The sequence below is a fragment of the Elephas maximus genome, chromosome 4, assembly GCF_024166365.1.
Source record: "Elephas maximus indicus isolate mEleMax1 chromosome 4, mEleMax1 primary haplotype, whole genome shotgun sequence".
Taxonomy (NCBI): Eukaryota; Metazoa; Chordata; class Mammalia; order Proboscidea; family Elephantidae; genus Elephas; species Elephas maximus.
In genome coordinates this window covers 123,067,641-123,086,551 of record NC_064822.1, presented here as the reverse complement: position 1 = coordinate 123,086,551, position 18,911 = coordinate 123,067,641, and the positions used below count along the sequence as shown (strand labels likewise).

The following is an 18,911-nucleotide window of genomic DNA, read 5'->3' as shown; positions in this document are numbered from 1 at the left end:
GGAGGAAATGCACATGCTCCTTCCCTGGCCAGCATTTATTCTGCCTTCTCTACCATGTTGGCTTCTTTATGAGTTGGTCCTTAGTCACCTTCCAAAACATGAAAACCAAACACCACAAAGAATTCATTTCATGCTGTAGTTTCCTCTTCTGGCAACACTTGACTATTAACTGAATTGGTTGGGATGACCTCCCCGTATCCCTCCGTCCCCTCCCACCCAGGGTGGTTGAAACAGTCCTAGGGGAAGCCATTACTCTTGATGGATGCTCCATTGGCTGTCCAGCTGGTTTTGCTGGTGGCTGTTATTAAAGGTTTGGGTTCCTAGCCAGAGCTGTGGTCTTCAGTACACCAGTAATGAGAGGTTATTTTCTCATTCAGAGCTAGGAATTAAGTTGTCCTTATGTTCCAGGCCATCTGGGTGGCCAGTAAGTACTTCAGAAACACTGCCTAAGAAGTTACCTAGAAAAGAGAATTTTAGTAATTGATAGCTGTATTTGGTCTTCCGTGAATGATTCATCCCCCTCCTCCCCTCACAGCATTTTGATATCTGCTTCTCAATTGTATATGAATCAGCAATATCTCACTTCACCTGATGGCCTTTATAAAATAGCTCTTCCTTCTTAACCTGTAATTACCACCTGCTTAAGGAAACTCTGGTGGCATAGTGGTTAAGTGCTACAGCTCCTAAGAAAAGGTCAGCAGTTCGAATCTACCAGGCACTCCTTGGAAACTCTTATGGGGCAGTTCTGCCCCATCCTGTAGGGTCACTATGAGTTGGAATCGACTTGATGGTAGGGATTTTTTTTTTTTTAAAGCAGTGTTAAAGGAGCCCTGGTGATGCAGAGGGTAAAGCACTTGGATGCTAACCGAAAGGCCTGCAGTTCAAACCCAGCAGCCACTCTACAGGAGAAATATGTGGCAGTCTGCTCCTGTACAGATTTATAGCTGTGGCAACCCTATGAGGCAGCGCCAGTCTGTATTATTGGGTCTCTATGAGTTTTTTTTATGAGTCAGAATTGACTCAAAGGCAGTTGGGGCGGTGTTAACACTTATGTAAATTTTTTAACTTAAAAGCAAAGCAACATAACAACCACAAAACAAAATTCTCTACTTGGTCTTTACCTGTGGTGTTAGCTCTGGGCCTGGGACCTGAGCTTTTGAGTCCAGGAGCCTGGGGACCCTGATATGGGTGTCTGTGAGCAGATCCAGGTAGGAATCTGAAACGTACTTCATAACCAGTGTACAGAGCAGTCACATGAGTGATTTGAGTGCATAACAACTTTGAGGAGGCAACTTAGAGGACTGAGGGAACTTGCTGTAGGTCCCTGTTCCCGGGGGAAGGGTCATGCTGTGCCATCTAAGGGCTCTCAATGCCTGGGGTGGGGGTGGGGGAGGCATGCATTTTTGAGGTCTGCAGAAGGATGCTGCTGGTAGAAAGAGGAGGGAGGGGTGAGAGGGGGAGATTTTCCTCTGACGTGAATGGCTGGATAAAGTCCCCAGGATGCAACAGAAGAGGCAGCTAGCTTTGTATTTGATACATTATTATTAAACAGTATATATAGAGTACTCACTATTGCCAGGTACTGTTACATACTTTTTTTGCTGTATGTGTCATTTAATTCTCACCACTCTTTTGCAGTTCTCTTCTGTTATCATCCCCATTTTAGAGGGTGAAAGGAACTTGCCCAAGAACAAGTTAGCAGTATTTGCAGACACCAAGTTTGCATTAGGTCTGTCTGACCCTTGTCCCTGTTCCCTGACTTCTGCTCTATGCTGAGTACCTTATGGGGTGGGAATGGAGTGGGGTGGTGTTTCATGACTTGGCACCTGTCAAGTGTTTAACATTGTACATGGCACAGGGCAATCCTTTAGTAAATGTCAGCTGTGATTGTCCTTTGTTGACTGACTGCTTTCACATTGTGGGTTCTCTGGGCCAGTAGCCTTTATGACAAAGGCTCACTACTCGAGAATACCTATTTTCAGGAGCAGATTAACCAGCAAGCAAGGGCTTACTTGTGTTCACTTACTAATCGTAAACCCATGCAGACCTTGCTTACTGGGTATTCCGCCCTGCTTACTTTGTATTTATTAATCGGAATCAGTTATAGGTGTCATATCATCAGAAGAATATTGTTGAAGTCAAGTCTGTGGGCGGGTGAGAAGGAATATAACTTGATAATTTCACAGTTGCAACTAAAAGCAGGCGTTTCTGTGGAAATTCATGCAAAGTTGATTTTTAAAATTTATAACTGGAGTATTTTACAAACAGAAAGAAAGAAAATGTATGACTATAGCACAGAATGAATCCCTTGCTCTTCCTAAATAGGCTCTGCTACTATTTAGGTCATAGTTTCAAACCATACCTTATAGACACATAGGAATTTTTTACTTCCAAGCCCTTTTAATTATGTGCTTACCTATTTTCATGAGGGTGAGGGTGGGAGGGAACGTAAATGTTTTGGTTCAGTGGAAGGTGGGCAGGTTAAAGCATTACATAACTGAATGTAAGGCGACCACTTATCATCAGGGCAGATGTGTCATGTTCTTCTAAGACTTGAAAGAACTAGACGTAAATTTTCCATATTGCAGAGACGGTGGCTATCCTTTTTCTCCTCACTAACTTGGATCTCTCATCCCCTAGCATTTCTTCCACCTGAATTTTAATCCTAACTTCAAAATTGCCCAGTTCTTTAAGATGACTAAAATATTACTGTCTGCCTACATGCACACATACAACTCATAAAATTTCATTTTAGCAAAGGAAACTGGGGTTTAGAGAAGTTAAGTAACTTGACCAAACATTCTGCCATTCCCTAACTGTGACTCATCATTAAAAAGAGAATAATGGTGCTAACTACTTCATAGAGTCTAAGAGAGAATTAAATGAGTAAATTAATATATGCAAAATGCTTACAAGTCCCTGGGTAGCACAAACGGCTAAGTGCTCAACTACTAACTGAAAGATTGACAGTTCCAGTCCACCCAGAGACACCTTGGAAGATAGGCCTGGCAGTCTCCTTCCAAAAGGTCACAGTCTTGAAAACTCTATGGAGCAGTTCTGCTCTGCACATGTGAGGTCACCATGAGTCAGAATCAACTCAAAAGCAACGTAACAACAACAAAATGCATACAGCAGCCTTTGACACACGTACTCGAGAAATACAAGGTACTAATATTACTCCAGAAACCCTGGTGGCATAGTGGTTAGGTGCAACCACTGCTAACCAAAGGGCTAGCAGTTTGAATCCACCAGGTAGGTGCTCCTTGGAAAGTCTATGGGGCAGTTCTACTCTGTCCTGTAGGGCTGCTATGAGCTGGAATTGACTCGACAGCAGTGGTTTTTTTTTTTTTTTTTAAATACTACTTCGGAAACCCTGGTGACATAGTAGCTAAGAGTTTGGCTGCTAACCAAAAGGTCTGCAGTTGGAATCCACCAGGCCCTCCTTGGAAACCCTAGGGGGCAGTTCTCCTCTGTCCTGTGGGGTTGCTAGGAGTCAGAATTGACTCGACAGCAACGGGTTTTGGGTACTTTTTTGTTTTTTAAATATTCACATCTAGGCAGTGGCAGAGTTGATTTTCTGATTTTATTCATTCAGCAAACACTGTTTTATTACCTCTAGTTTTAAAGATGTTTTCCCTCATTGTAGGAAGTTGGAAAATAACCTCACCAAAGTTATAACAACTCACGGTCTGTTACTTTGTTTTTAAGTCTCTAAAATAAGCATCAGAGGTAGCTACTGTTAGACAAAGAGTGCGTATGGTACGTACATTGGTTCCTGCTCTCTAGATAAGCCAGTTGCCAGCAGGTTGATTCTGACGCATGGTGACCCCGTGTGTGTCAGAGTAGAACTGTGCTCCATAGCGTTCTCAGTGTCTGTTTTATTTGGAAGTAGATTGCCAGGCCTTCCGAGGCACCTCTTTGTGGACTCAAACCTCCAAACTTTCACCTTAACTGTTTGCACCGCCCTCCCCGACCACCGCCAAGGGCTGAGCTCCTAAGATAGTGCTGACTTTACGCTGCAGCATAAAGCAAGAAGGAGGTGTAGCTATCATAATAACTATGCGTACGTTTAAAGAAATGGTTGCATCTGTAAACAGCAGGATGCTTCTCAGCTTGGAGAAAACCAAGTTTTTCTCAGTTTACTTTTAGAGGAATGAAAGTTTCATTTGCAATTTGAGAAACTAAGGATTTGCCTTTGAAGAACAAAATAAAATGTTTAAGTTGATAAAGATCAAACTTTTTAGAGCCAAAGTAAATTTAGAAGAATGCGGTCTTTCAACTTAAGCTGTGTGGAGATCGGAATTTGAAATAATATAAAATATGAGATAAAAATTGTTTAAAAAAAGTGGCATTAAATTAATATATTTTTAATCATCTGCATAATAATCAGATATCTGACTGAAATAGGCCTACAGGGCTGGGACTGCTGTCAACATTTCTGAGTTTTTGATACTTTATTAGTGTCATTCATAAGCTGAAGTCAACATGAAATGACAAAGTAAGGTCTTCTACAGTTCTCTGGCTTTGATGAGTCACTGCAGAACAGCCTTCTGACCCAAGTGCCAACAAGAATAGATGCACAACAGAAAAATAGAACAACCTGAGAGTTGAAGCAGAAAGAGCTCCAAACTTCTCGTGTTCACAGCTCCACTGCGTTTAGCTGTGCGACCTTGTGCAAGTCAGTCTCCCAGGGCTCTGGGTTTCTCATGCAAAAAATAAGGGGATTGTACTTTCTCGGGCTTCTTGCTGAAGTTCCCTGAGCTTCGAAGTTTAATATCCACAGAAAGAGGTACTTGTGTAATTATAGTAGCTTTATTGACTGTTGGGAACTGGCAGTGCCAGATGAGTCAGCCTGGCAGGTAGCTCTCGGAGATTGGTGATGCTTTTTTGGTTAAAAGCACTGACAGTAGCACAACTTTAGGTGCCAGCGGTCAGGGTAATGCCAAGCTCCAGAAATAGCAGGTAGGATCTCGTACAGAGGACAGTGTGAAGGGGATGGCTGTCATGAACTGGTTTTCCCAGCCTAACCTCCACTTCAGCTTTCCTTAAGGATAAGGTTCATTTGGGAGGCCATGGTAGTATAATATCATGATTCAGTAAGCAATCCACCCCACTCGTTTTGCTTGGGAAGTCACTACCAGTGACAGAAGAGGCAGGTGCTATTTCAAAACTCCCTCCTCTGCCTGGCTTGGTTCTCCAAGGATAGGCATAAAAGGAACTCTGGACAAATGCATGTTCTGTATTATGAGCTTCAGCCGCAAATCCCTAGTGACTGGGCCTGAATTACGCATGTGCCACCTAGGGACTGGTATATCCGAACCACGCATTCTTCTCCTTTTCTGCTGGACCCTTTCCAGGATCCCTGTAGCAGCCAAAGAAGCAAGGAACAGAATTCTGTCTTCTCTCAGACCTGGACCAGAGCTTGCCTAATCTGTGTATTCTCTGCACACGGCCCAGCTTGGCCTGTCTCAGACTGATGCAGGAGTCCCCGTGGAATAGTAGGCAGAGGTGGAGTTAGGGGCTCAAGGTAGGCCTCTTGCTAAATCCCAGCTGGGCCACTTCTTGGCTGTGCAACCTGAGGTAACTTACTTACGTTGGACAATAAATGTGGTAATATTAGTAGTCATCAAGAAGGTAGTCTTGTTATATCCTCAAGGATTCCATTTTATTCTCGAGCCCTGTGAAAACGACTCCACTTTGACGGAGACAAGTTGAAGGTGAGGCAGGAAAATAGAACTTTAGCACCTCCCTCCCACCCCAGGAGAGTGTGTGATAAGCACCAAAAGCAGATTTGACCCCACAGATCAACAAGGATTCCCACCTCTCTACATAGGCCATGCCTAGTTATTAATGTTGCTATAAGAGAATTACCACAAGTGGGTGGCTTTAACAAACAAATGTATTTTCTAACAGTTTAGGAGGGCTTTGTTGTTGTTAGGTGCTGTCTGACTCATAGCAACCCTATATACAGCAGAACTAAATGCTGCTCAGTAAGTACTGCTCTGTCCTCACAATTGTTGCCATGTTTGAGCCCCTTGTTGCAGCCACTGAATCAATCCATATCCTTGAGAATCTTCCTCTTTTTCAGTGACCCTCTACTTTACCAAGCATGTTGTCCCTCTCCAGGGACTGGTTCCTCCTGATAAAATGTCCAAAGTGCATGAGATGCAGTCTCACCATCTTCACTTCTAAGGAGCATTCCTGGAGGCTAAAAGTCCAAATTCCGGGGGCCAGCTGTAGAGGAAGGCTTTCTTTCTCTGTGGACTCTGGGAGAAGGTCCTTGTCTCTTCTCAACTTGTTTCTAGGTTCGTTGGTGATCTTCACGTGGTTGGTCGTCTTATCTTCCCTCATCTCTGCTAGCTTCTCTCGATGCCTAATCTGCTCTGTTATATCAAAAGAGATTGATTTAAGACACACCCTACAAAAAGGACACACCCTATACTAATACTGTCTAATTATAACAAAGAAACCCATTCCCAAATGGGATTATAACCACAGGTATAGGGGTTTACAATGCATGTTTTGGGGAGACACAATTCAATCCATAACAGGCTCCTAGAATAACGATTTTCAGATCTTAAAAGCAACAATCTACATTTTTTAAAATAAAATTTTGCATAAAATTGCAACGAGTAAAGAAGCCCCTTGTATATAAAAATATGCCTAAGTTAAAATTTATAATAAAGGAAATCAGAAAATGAAGCAATTTTGATTAATGTAGGAATGTGACATAGGGCAAATAACAGATGACTGTCAGTGGACTTTTTCTTAGAATGTAGTACAGATAAGTAGTTGCAAACAGTAATCTTTTTTTTTTTTTTTTAGCAGTTCTTGCAATCAAGGGATATTGGTTAATTCGAAAGCTGCTCAACACAGGCTAGCATATATATTGTTCACATGGGAATGAATTTTTAAATTATTAATTGAATGTATATGCATTTAAAAAATAAATTTAAAGTAAATGTTGAGATGTTTGAAACATTCTGTAGAATCCCAGGGTTTGGCAGAAGACGGCTTGAAACATACTCATAGATCTTGCAACATCCAATTCTCAATTTTCTCTCAGATTCCTATTTTGTTGTTACATGTATGTGCTGGCTTGGGGACTTCTATGCGATTTTCAATACTAAAACTATTTGGTGTAAAAACTGGTGAAATCTGAAAAAGGTCTGTAGTCTAGTTGACAGTGTTGTACAGATGTTACCACTGGGGTAGACTGAGTGAGGCTACACAGGACTTTGTACTAGTTTTGCAACATACTGCTAGTCTATAATTTTTTTTTAGCTAAAAAGTCATCAAAAAATGATTTAAAAATTATCATCTTTTACTTGACTGTTTGCGGGATATACAACCAGACACATGGATTGGTGCACTAGCACGTTTGTATGGTGGATTTCCTTTTATCTTACCTTAAAAAAAAAAAAAGCATCTTTTCTTTCCTTGCCACTGAATTCTTTATACGCCACACTTACTCTGTCTCCTGTTCTGACACTGTTAAAGTTTCAGAAAGAACGCAGCCAATGGCAAGTCAATGAAAGCTCCCTTTTAGGAAATCCATTTTTTTTTTTAGTGGCTGCTTCATTACTTAAGAAGAAAACAGTGCTAAAACACAAGGGTTCAACTGATACGAAATAAGATGTGTGAGTGGCGTAGCATCTTTTCCTAAAGCATTCCTACACTTAAAATGTTTAGTAATTACGCCAAAGCAGTCTTAGCATGTTGCGATATTGTTATTATGCATCTGGGCATCCAAATCAGAGTGTCCCATAGCCCAGTGTGACAATGCAATGTGATAGTATCTCTCGAAGACACCCAACCTGTGCCACCACTAGGGTTGGTGTCACCCAGTGTGGTAACTCATGGTGTCACCCCCCCATGCTAATTACCACAATATTGTAGCTAAAACACCAGAAAACGTAATAAAATCACCAACTATAAAAACACCAGCAACAATGAAAACTGCAACGCGTGCTTGTAGCATGTGCAGATGAAACCACATGATTCAAAGCATCATTGTAATTGGGTAATAATGACAGTTCTGACTGGAACACATTAGAAGGTTGAAAAGATAAATTAATATAAACTTGTCGCCTTGCAAGTCTATTGAAACATGTAAGCTGGGCTTACGAACAGAAATTTCTTGTTGTTATAACTAACCACAGGGATATATTTATAAAAAAACTAACAAATTTCTATTGAAACACTGTACAAAAATTTTATCGACAGTCATTTTGGTGTCACCTCCTCTGACAGTGTCATCCAGTTTGGTCTGCACCCACATGCTCCTCTAGTAACCCTACTGCACTCAGCAGAATTCCCTGTCTATTTTCATGGTAATTGCCAAAACATTCAGGCTGCAAATTAACCTTAACAAGGGATTGTTTCCTGTGTTTTGACTAGAATGGATTGGTGCTGCTGATGACATTAATCAGACACCTGTGAAGGTGAACCGAATTAATAATATCTTTAGTAAAATCTTTGGAAACCCTGGTGGCGTAGTGGTTAAGTGCTACAGCTGCTAACCAAAAGGTCAGCAGTTTTAAGTCCACCAGGCACTCCTTGGAAACTCTATGGACCAGTTCTACTCTGTCCTATAGGGTCGCTATGCGTCGGAATTGACTTGACGGCAGTGTGTTTGGTTTTTGGTTTTTGGTTTTTTTGGTTAGTAAAATTTTTAAGGAGCCCTGGTGGTACAGTGGTTAAGTGTTTGGCTGCCAACCAAAAGGTTGGCGGTTCAAACCCACCAGCCACTCTGCAGGAGAAAGATGTGGCAGTCTGCCTCCATAAAGATCTTATAGCCTTGGCAACTTTATGGGGCAGTTCTACCTTGTCCTGTAGCGCTGCTATGAGTCCAAATCGACTCAACAGCAGTGGGTTGGTTTAGTAGAATCTTTAGTTTGTATTAATATAATTCTATTTTTTTTTTAAACTCAGTTTATTCTGGAATATAAAGTACCGAGATCATAAGGTCCTTTGGCATAAAGCAGGACTCAGGATTAAGTGGTTGACTACTAGCCGAGAAAGGTTGGCAATTCTACTCTGCACACATGGGGTTGCTGTGAGTTAGAATTGACTCACCAGAACTAACAGCAACAACAGATTTGTGCCATCTCTGGGGACTACTTTGGCTTACCTTGGAGACAAGCTCTAAGCTCTCAGCTTCCTGAAAATCACTCTGCCTGACCAGTTTTTCTGGCTTCTTCTCCAGGGTTATCAATGCTGGAAAGAGCACACACAATGAAGACCAAGCCAGCTGTGAGGTGCTCACTGTGAAGAAGAAAGCAGGAGCCATTATCTCAACCCCAAACAGGAACTCATCTAAGAGACGGTCCTCCCTTCCCAACGGGGAAGGACTGCAACTAAAGGAGAACTCGGTAAGACCTTCCTTCATCCTTGGTTCTCAGGTGAGAGGTGCGATACACACTCGCCCCACTAAGATACTAGATCTTAATCCAGGGCGTGTAACAGAATAGAGACAAGCAATGTCTCTAGAGTTTCTGGTGTGGTGGGTTTATACTCAGGGCCTCACATGTTCAATACTCAAGGTGACATATATATGAAGAACTAACATTTAGGATTTTAACCTGAGTGGTGCAGTTAACTCTCTCAGCTACTAACCGGAAGGTCGGTGGTTTGAGCTCATGCAGAAGCACCTTGGAAGAAAGGCCTGGTTATCTACTTCCAAAAAATCAGCCGTTGAAAACTCTATGGAGCACAGTTCTATCCTGAATCTACTCAACGGCAATTGATTTTTTGGTTTTAAAGTAAACAGAACCCCCCATATTATATGTAGTCTTTGACGTTAAAATTTGTACATATAATGGTAACCTTTCAGATGATATGGAAGAAGCCGATTCTAGATTTTTGTGAATGCAACAATCCAGAAACCCCTCATGAGTGTGGAAATAACTCTTAGCCATTGCTTCATGGCTAACAACTCTTAGCCATACCCCTGCTATGACTTTGCCACTCTGTTCCCCTTGCCTGACCATTGTAATCATCCAGTTGGAGCCTGTGTATGACATCCTTCCCTAATTAATACTTGTTTCAATTGGCCCAAAGCCTGTGCAGCCCATGTGGTAGCCCTATAGACTGAATGCCCTATTGACACACCATAAAGCATTTCCCCTCTCTCCACTTTCTGGAGCAAAACGCAGATATAACATTGGGAGATGCCAAAGAACCACTTCAAAAGAAGTAAAGAATGATTGGCACTCTGTCCATCGGCAGTTACCTTTTTCTAGGGAAAGGTGTTTGCTGGGAAAATCAAATGCTGGATGGAGTAAACCAAATGTGACCACTTATGCTAATAATCTTCAGGATAATTTTGTATATAATTTTTATAGGAATTCAGAGGCCTAGGAATCTCCTTTTAGTCTAAGAAACAGCATCTCATTGCATTTATGGTCAGGGAATAAAAGTGAGAGTGCTGATTTATTTTGTTAGTACTAGTTCAACCTAGAGTTAAAAAACACAGTGACCTATGGAAACTGGTCAGTTATGCTTGTTTTCAAGACTGAAGGAAGCGTTGATAAGCCTCTCCAGGGTTTTAGCTGAAGATTCTCCCCAAAGAGGCATTGTTGAGGACCCTAACGGGCAGTATAGAATAACAGTGTTTAAATGCACAGGCTCTAGAGTAAGATGGTTATGGGTAGTCCCCCATGTAGAAGCTATTTAATTTGGGGACAGTTATTTGTTCTTTGAGCCTAAGTTTCCTGGTATAATAGGATAATACTAAAAGGTATAATAGTAATAACTACCAAATATGGTAGAAACAGGCTGGTTGGAAATATTAAATCCAAGAATCAAGTAAAGTGTTGAGCCAATGCCTTAATTAATAAGCCCTCAGTAAACTTTAGCAACTGTTATTCTGAAGTCAGTCCCACTTCTATCATTCTCTGTGGGTAATACCCACTGAATTGTGTACATTTATTCATTTGTAAATTGCAGATCGCACAATTCCTCCATACTACTTTACAGGATTTGTTTTTTAAATTGTGCTTTAGATGAAAGTTTAGAGCACAAATTAGTTTCTTATTCAAAATTGTTTTGTGACACTAGTTGCAATCCCTGCAGTGTGTCAACATTCTTCCCCTTTCCCCCATGGATTGCTCGTGTCCATTGATCCAGTTTTCCTGTCCCTTCCTGCCTCCTTGTCTTTGTTTTTGGGAAGATGTTGTCCATTTGGTCTCATATACTTGATTGAACTAAGAAGCACATTCTCATGTGTATTGTTTGTTTTGTGGGCCTGTCTAATCCTTGGCTGAAAGGTGAACTTCAGAAGTGGCTTCATTTTGAGTTAACAGGGTTTCTGGGGGACCATAGTCTTGGGGGTTCCTCCAGCCTCTGTCAGACCAGTAAGTCTGGTCTTTTTTGGTGAATTTTAATTTTGTTCTATGTTTTTCTCCAGCTCTGTCCGGGACTCTCTGTTGTGATCCCTGTCAGCAGTTGGTGGTGGTAGCCAGGCACCATCTGGTTTGTCTTGGCTCAAGCTGGTGGAGGCTGTGGTTCATTAGTCCTTTGGAGTAATCTTTCCATTGTGTCTTTGGTTTTCTTCATTCTCCTTGCTTTAGATGAGGTGGGACCAGTAGGCGTATCTTAGACCGCCGCTCACAAGCTTTTAAGACCCCAGACCTTACTCATCAAAGCAGGATGTAGAACATTTTCTTTATGAACTATGTTATGCCAATTGACCTAGATGTCCCCCAAGACCATGGTTCCCAGCCCTCAGTCCTAGTAACTTGGTCCCTCAAGGTGTGTGGATGTTTCTAGGAAGCTTCTGTGTCTTTGCCTTGGTGAAGTTGTGCTGACTTCCCCATATTATGTGTTGTGTGTCCCTTCGCCAAAGTTAACACTTGTCTAGTTAGTGGTTTGTCCTCCCTATCCCTCCCCTCCCTCGTAAACATCAAAGATTGTTTTTTTCTGTGTGTAAACCTTTTCTTGAGTTTTTATAATAGTTGTCTCATATAAGATTTGTCGGTTTGTGATTGACTAATTTCACTCAGCATAATGGCCTCCAGATTCATCCATTTTGTTTGATGTTTCACGGATTCCACATTGTTCTTTATCGTTGCGTAGTATTCCATTGTGTGTATGTACCAGTTGGTTTATCCATTCATCTGTTGATGGGCACTTATTTCCATCTTTTTTGCTATTGTGAATTATGCTACAATAAACATGTCTATCAGTGTGACAGCTCTAGATTTCTCTAGGACATATTCCTAGGTGTGGGATTGCTGGATCTTATGGTATTTCTTTTTCTAGCTTTTTTAAGGAGACACCATATCATTTTCCATAGTGATTGCACAATTTTACATTCCCACCAGCAGTGCATAAGAGTTCCAGTTTCCCTGCAACCTCTCCAACATTTGTTATTTGTTGTTTTTTTGATTCATGCCAGTAATGTCGGGATGAGATGGTATCTTATTGTAGTTTTGATTTGCATTTAACCAAAAGGTCAGCAGTTCAAATCCACCCTCCACTCCTTGGAAACCCTATGTGGGGCAGTTCTATTCTGTCCAGTAGGGTCAGAATGAGTCGGAATCAACTCGGCGACGATGGATCTGAGTTGGAACCCTGGTGGCATAGTGTTAATAACTCGGCTGCTAACCAAAAGGTCAGCAGTTCAAATCCACCAGCCGCTCCTTGGAAACCCTATGGAGCAGTTCTGCTCTGTCCTAGAGGTTTGCTGTAAGTCCGAATTGACTCAACAGCAATGAGTTTTTGGGTTCAATGGCTAATTATCACGAGCATCATGTGTCTGTTAGCTGCCTGAATTTCTTCTTCGGTGAAGTGTCTGTTGATGTCCTTTGCCATTTTTTAATTGGATTATTTGTCTTTTTGCTGTTGAGTTGTTGAAATATTCTATAGATTTTAGAGATTAGACCCTTATCAGATGTGTCATAACCAAAAACTTTTTCCCAGCCTGTGGGTTCTCTTTTTGCTCTTTTGGTGAAGTCCTTTGATGAACATAAGTATTTAGTTTTTAGGAGCTCCCAGTTATCTAGGTTATCTTCTATCATTTGTACATTATTAGTTATGGTTTGTATTCTATTTATGCTATGTACTAATGCCCCTAGCATTGTCCCTATTTTTTCTTCCATGATGTTTATAGTTTAGGTTTTAGTTTTAGGTCTTTGATTCATTTTGAGTTTGTTTTTGTGTATGATGTGAGTTATGGATCCTGTTTCATTTTTTTACAGATGGACATCTAGTTTTTCTGGCACCATTTGTTAAATGGTCTGTCTTTTCCCCACTTAATGGACTTTGGTCCTTTGTCAAAGATCAGCTGATCATAGGTGGATGGATTTACATCTGGGATCTTGATTCTGTGCTATTGGTCTGTGTGCCTGTTGTTGTACCAGTACCAGGCTGTTTTGACTGCTGTGGCTATATAGTAGGTTTTGAGATACAGGATTCTTTTAAGGATTGAATTATTATTGGAAAAGGCTCTAAAAATGTGAGGCATTAATGACAATAAGATATGGGTGTTAGTGACTTAATGTTGCTCCTTCCCTTAATATTTCTCCCCTGCCACTGGGATATAAAGCAGACTGACTCACTGTAGTGATTTCTGCAAAAATAGTCTTGACATTTGGTCCATTGCCAGCTGGTGATGGCATTTTTCCTTGTTGGTTAGTTCCCCCTAAAAATAGAACAGGGGTAACTTCTTAACTTCCTGTCCTCAAGAACATTGTAACCAGTGCATAAATGCTTCAGGAGGCAGCCATGACCCTTCCTGCAGTGGCTTTGAGCCTCTGTGGGATCCGTGCTCCAGGAGGCAGCAAGGAGCTACCAACAGAGTTAGGCCCTGAACCTCGATTTCCTGCATCAGCCTCAGCAGATTCACTTCTATCTGCCTTATGTATCAGGCTTCTCGTTAGAATTTAAGAGCTGTAGTACTTTTTAAACACGTAAAAACCAGGATCTAGTGTGCCAGATCAGTAACTGCACAAATATTTACTGAGCACCTGCTGTGTACCATGAACTGGATGCCAGGGATTCAACAGTGGACAAAACAGACAGACAGCTCTACCCACAAGGAGCTAACAGCCATTGAGGAAGACAAGCAAACAATTGAAATGTATAGTATGCAGATGATAAATGCTATGGAGGAAAACAAAGTAAGGAAGCAGGAATAGGTAGTGTGGGATGAGGGCAATGGATTGTGGTTTTAAATAGGATGGTTAGAGTTAGAGTAGGCATCACTGAGAAGGTGACATTTGAGCAGACCTGAAGGTGAGGGAACAAGCTATGTAGCTATTTGAAGAAAGGGCATACTCACACTTTGGTATAAGGAAAGCAAGTGTGCAGGTCTGGTGTTCTGAAAAATCAGCAAGGAGGCTGCAGAGAGAGTAGATCCTGGGTTGCAGGAGATGATGTCTGACCTCTGGTTCTTGGGTCTTGAGTAGCTTCTTATCTGCCATCTTGCCTGCCAGTCTTGGAACTCATTGGTTTTTGCAGCCTGTGAGCAAGAGCCCTGCTCTCTGCCGATTTTGGGTTCGCCAGCTCCTGTGGCTACATTAATCAGGAGAAGCCTCTAGCCTGACCCATCCTTGATATAAATCTCTCTTTATAAATATTTATATGCTTTACTGATTTTGCTTCTCTAGAGAACTCAGCCCAAGACACAGATCAATACTTTTAGGGATTCATCCAGCCTCACTGGCTCCAGAAAGTGTGGATTCCATGAGAATTTGGAACTCTCTACCGCATTTTCCCCCTTTTGTCGTTGAAAGGCTTTAAAGAGTCTATACACTGATTGTGGCCCACGGGTGAAAACTAACTTTTCCACTGTCTTTTGTTTTTCAATTCCAAATATCTAGTCAGCATTAAGAATAAGATAAAAGAGGAGGATACCATATAACTTCTCTCTGATGTAGGAGAAAGAGTTAACTCATAAAGATAACTTATAACCTTGGTAGTAAGAAGTGCATGCCCTTATGTGATATGTTTGGGTGAGAGAGATTCTCATGGCAATAACCAGGATATTACCTCCCCCTACATCTGACCATATTTGGAACAGAATGTTTCTGGCTTAAGCCTAGACTTCTGGACACATGCATTCCAATTCTGTTTCCTTAGGAGCACCCTTATGTTGTTTAATTTAGTCAAAACACATCAAAGTGTGTGGCTTCAGTATCTGTTAGTTCAGTGTCTAATTACAATAACAGGAGATGGCTGTGTCAGCATCATGGCCAAGTTCATCAGCAGGGGAGATGAAAGCTGATTATCTTTCTCAGTAGAGGACAGGAAAGCACTGTGGGAATTCAAGGCAAATAGGATCAAATCGGGGCAGGGAGAAGTAAAAGGGAAATGAGAAGGGGCTATTTCAGCTCTCTGAACTGAAGATTTACCATTCTTTTCATCTGCTTTTTGTAAGAAGGACTCCTTCACCCCCAGAACATTTAGTGAAGGTCATTTCCAGTTACACAGTGGTGGCTCTTTTGGAATATTTGACCGTCACCTTGCAGTCTGTTCCTTGCAATGATAAAGAGCAATCAATGTAACTGACCTTTTATTCCTCTCATTGTGCTCATTACTTTAAATTTTTGCTCTTAATTAAGCTCTTTGATTTGTGCATGTCAAGAAAACCGAACTTTCTATTTATCTACTTAGATTTTTTTTTGAAGCAGGAGTGCAATGTTTTCTTTCAAAACTCTTTTATCTCTTAGTTACAGGCACATAGAACTCTTGGCAGTGATTAAGAAGGATGACCTTTGCAACCAGGAATTGACTAGGCTGATATCAGCTAGAGTAACCTCACAGTTCCTACCTCCGTGGGTGTTGGCTTACCCTCAACACCAGGTTTGATCAAGATGTATGTAGTAGCTGAGAACACAGCAAAAACTTGATTCTACAGTAGATTTTCCCACCGTGACAAATGTTAAAAACTAAAAGGAAATAAATCGTGTTGTGTGGAAATTTTTCTCTGCTTCGGTTTAATCTGACTTCCCCACAGCTATAGGTGGGAAGAACATTGACAAAGGCAGTAAGCTCTTGAGATTTTTTCTTTTCCTTAAAAAAAAAAAAAAAAACACGCATAGCATTCATGTGTCAGACACTGATCTTAGTTCTTTGCAAATATTAATTTAACCTCATACTTAATGTAAGCTCATAATATATACATATAACCTTATAGGTACGTAATTTTATTATCTTTATTTTACAGATAAGGAAGCTGAGGCACAGAGGGAGTAGATAAGTTGCTCAAGGCCAGACAGCTAGAAAGTGTGCAGTTTGGATTCAACCCAGGCAATCTGGCATCAGAGTCTATACTTCCAGCTACCATACCATGCTGCCCCTTTATCCATTATCAGTTGGAAAATGTGGCAGGAAAATATATATGTTGTTTTTGTAAGGTGCTGTCGAGTTGGTTCTGACTCATAGCGACCCTATGCACGACAGAACAAAACACTGCCCAGTTCTGTGCCATCCTCACAATCATTGCTATGTTTGAGCCCATTGTTGTAGCCACTGTGTCAGTCCATCTGTCTTCCTCTTTTTCACTGACCCTCAACTTTACTAAGCATGATGTCCTTCTCCGGGGACTGATCCCTCCGGATAACATGTCCAAAGTATGTGAGACGAAGTCTCGCCTTCCTCACTTCTAAGGAGCATTCTGGCTGTACTTCTTATGAGACAGCCTTGTTTGTTCTTCCGGCAGTCCATGGTATATTCAGTGTTCTTCGCTTACACCATAATTCAAAGGCAACAATTCTTCAGTCTTCCTTATTCATTGTACAGCTTTCGCATGCATATGAGGCAATCAAAAATATCTGTCATGGCTTGGGTCAGGCACACCTTAGTCCTCAAAGTGACATCCTTGTTTTTTAACACTTTAAAGAGGTCTTTTGTAGCTGATTTGCCCAGTGCAGTGCGTCTTTTGACTTCTTGACTGTTGCTTCCATGGGTGTTGATTGTGGATCCAAGTAAAATGAAATCCCAGACAAAGTCAGTCTTTGTTTATCATGATGTCTCTTATTGGCCCAGTTGTGAGGATTTTTTTTTTCTGTATATTGAGGTGTAATCCATACTGAAGGCTGTAGTCTTTGATCTTCATCAGTAAGTGCTTCAAGTCGTCTTTGCTTTCAGCAAGCAAGGTTGTGTCATCTGCATATTGCAGGTTGTTAATGAGTCTTTCACCAATCCTGATGGCACATTCTTTTTCATATAGTCCAGCTTCTTGGATTATTTGCTCAGCATACAGATTGAATAAGTATGGGGAAAGGATGCCACCCTTAGGCACACCTTTCTTGATTTTAAACCATGCACCTTCCAGTATTACGGCAATATGCAAGCTACCACAGTACGACAAACTGACAGACATGTAGTGTCTGCCTTGTTTTTCTGGCTCTGCACCTCTAACAGGCTGCAGTCTTACCATTTTTCTATTGTGCTCTATTATTGGAAAATATTTGAGTTTTCCTTCTCTGACAGGTTTCAGCCTTACATAGGTTCCGGCCTTCACAGGTTTTACTGTACACCTACTCCTCACTTATCAACTCTCTCATTATCCAACACTTCACATTTACAACAGTAGTAAAAAACATACTTATCTGACTAATTTTTTGCATTAACGACATATATCTGGCAGTAATGAACACCCTAGGTGTGAGGCAAGAGTAACACTGGCTGTGATGGTTAAGGTTGTGTGTCAGCTCAGTTGGGCCTTGATTCTCAGTGCTTTGACAGTTATGTAATGGTGTAATTTGGCAGTTAGGTATTGATGTGGTCCTCCATTTTCCCATAATGTCAGTTTTCACATAACGACCCGGACGTTAGAAGCTAACAATGTCAATAAGTGAGGGTTGGGTGTATATATGTAGACACACACACACACACACATATATATATTTTAAGTAATGACCTAGTATGTATGTATGTATATCTATGTTTTAAGTAATGACCTAGTATGTATTTTAAGTAATGACCTAGCATGTATGTATGTATATCTATATGTTTGTGTGTATCTATGTATATATGTGTATGTATGTATGTTATGGAGCCCTGGTGGTGCAGTGGTTAAGAGCTGTGCCTGCTAACCAAAAGATCAGCAGTTTGAATCTACAAGCTGCTCCTTGTAAACCATATGGGGCAGTTTTACTCTGTCCTATAGGGTTGCTAGGAGTCAGAATCGACTGAAAAGCAACAAGTTTATGTATGCTATAATAATGCCAGCTGTTTTAACAACCCCCACATTGCAGTGGCTTAACTCAATGGAACTTTAGCTCTTATGCATGTAGCAGTCAGCAACAGTGAGTGTTCTGGTGGGGTAGATCTCCTCCAAGAGGTGATTCAGAGCTCTAATTTTTTCTGTCTCTTGGCTCTATCATCCCCAAGTCCTCAGAGTCATCTGCTGATCTTTGCCATCAAGCCAGCAGATGGGGGAAGAGAGAGAGTGGAGGTAGTGTGCAGGAGGCTTTTATGGGCCAAGCCTGGAAATCTTCCTAACACTCTGCCCACAGCCTACTGCCTGGCCATTCCTCACTAAGAGGTAAATGTAGGCCAGCCATGTGCCAAGAGGAGAAAGAACCGTGTTTGCTGAAGAACAACCCAATCTCTTGCAATTACATATTCATAGAAAAATATAGAATGGTTGAACTTCCCTGTGATTTGTTCCTTTATTATTGTTTAAGAACCCTCTTTATTCCTAATAGTGCTTTTTGCCTTGCCATTTTATATAGATAAGCCAGCTTTATTTAGACCAATAGTATTTCTTGTATCTTTTTTTATCATTCTTTTTATTTCAGCTTTTAATTAATTATACCAAAGAGAAGACACATAAAGTTTCTCGTAAGTTAAATCAGGATTTAAAGAAACTACACTAAGAATTTGAATGAAAATAAAATAATAATATGAGGACTCTTTTTCTTGCCATCTTCTTGATTCATTCACTGTCATCATCACTG

The 18,911-nt window shown here is 41.1% G+C and overlaps 1 protein-coding gene across 1 annotated transcript in view; it reads left to right on the top strand.

The window, feature by feature from the left end:
- The window catches only part of PPM1H (protein phosphatase, Mg2+/Mn2+ dependent 1H), a 329,530-nt gene that overhangs the window by 112,433 nt on the left and 198,186 nt on the right, over positions 1–18,911 (top strand). The window contains exon 2 of the mRNA XM_049883763.1: positions 9,209–9,374. Coding sequence (XP_049739720.1) covers positions 9,209–9,374 — 166 coding nt within the window. The remainder of the gene's footprint in view (positions 1–9,208; positions 9,375–18,911) is intronic.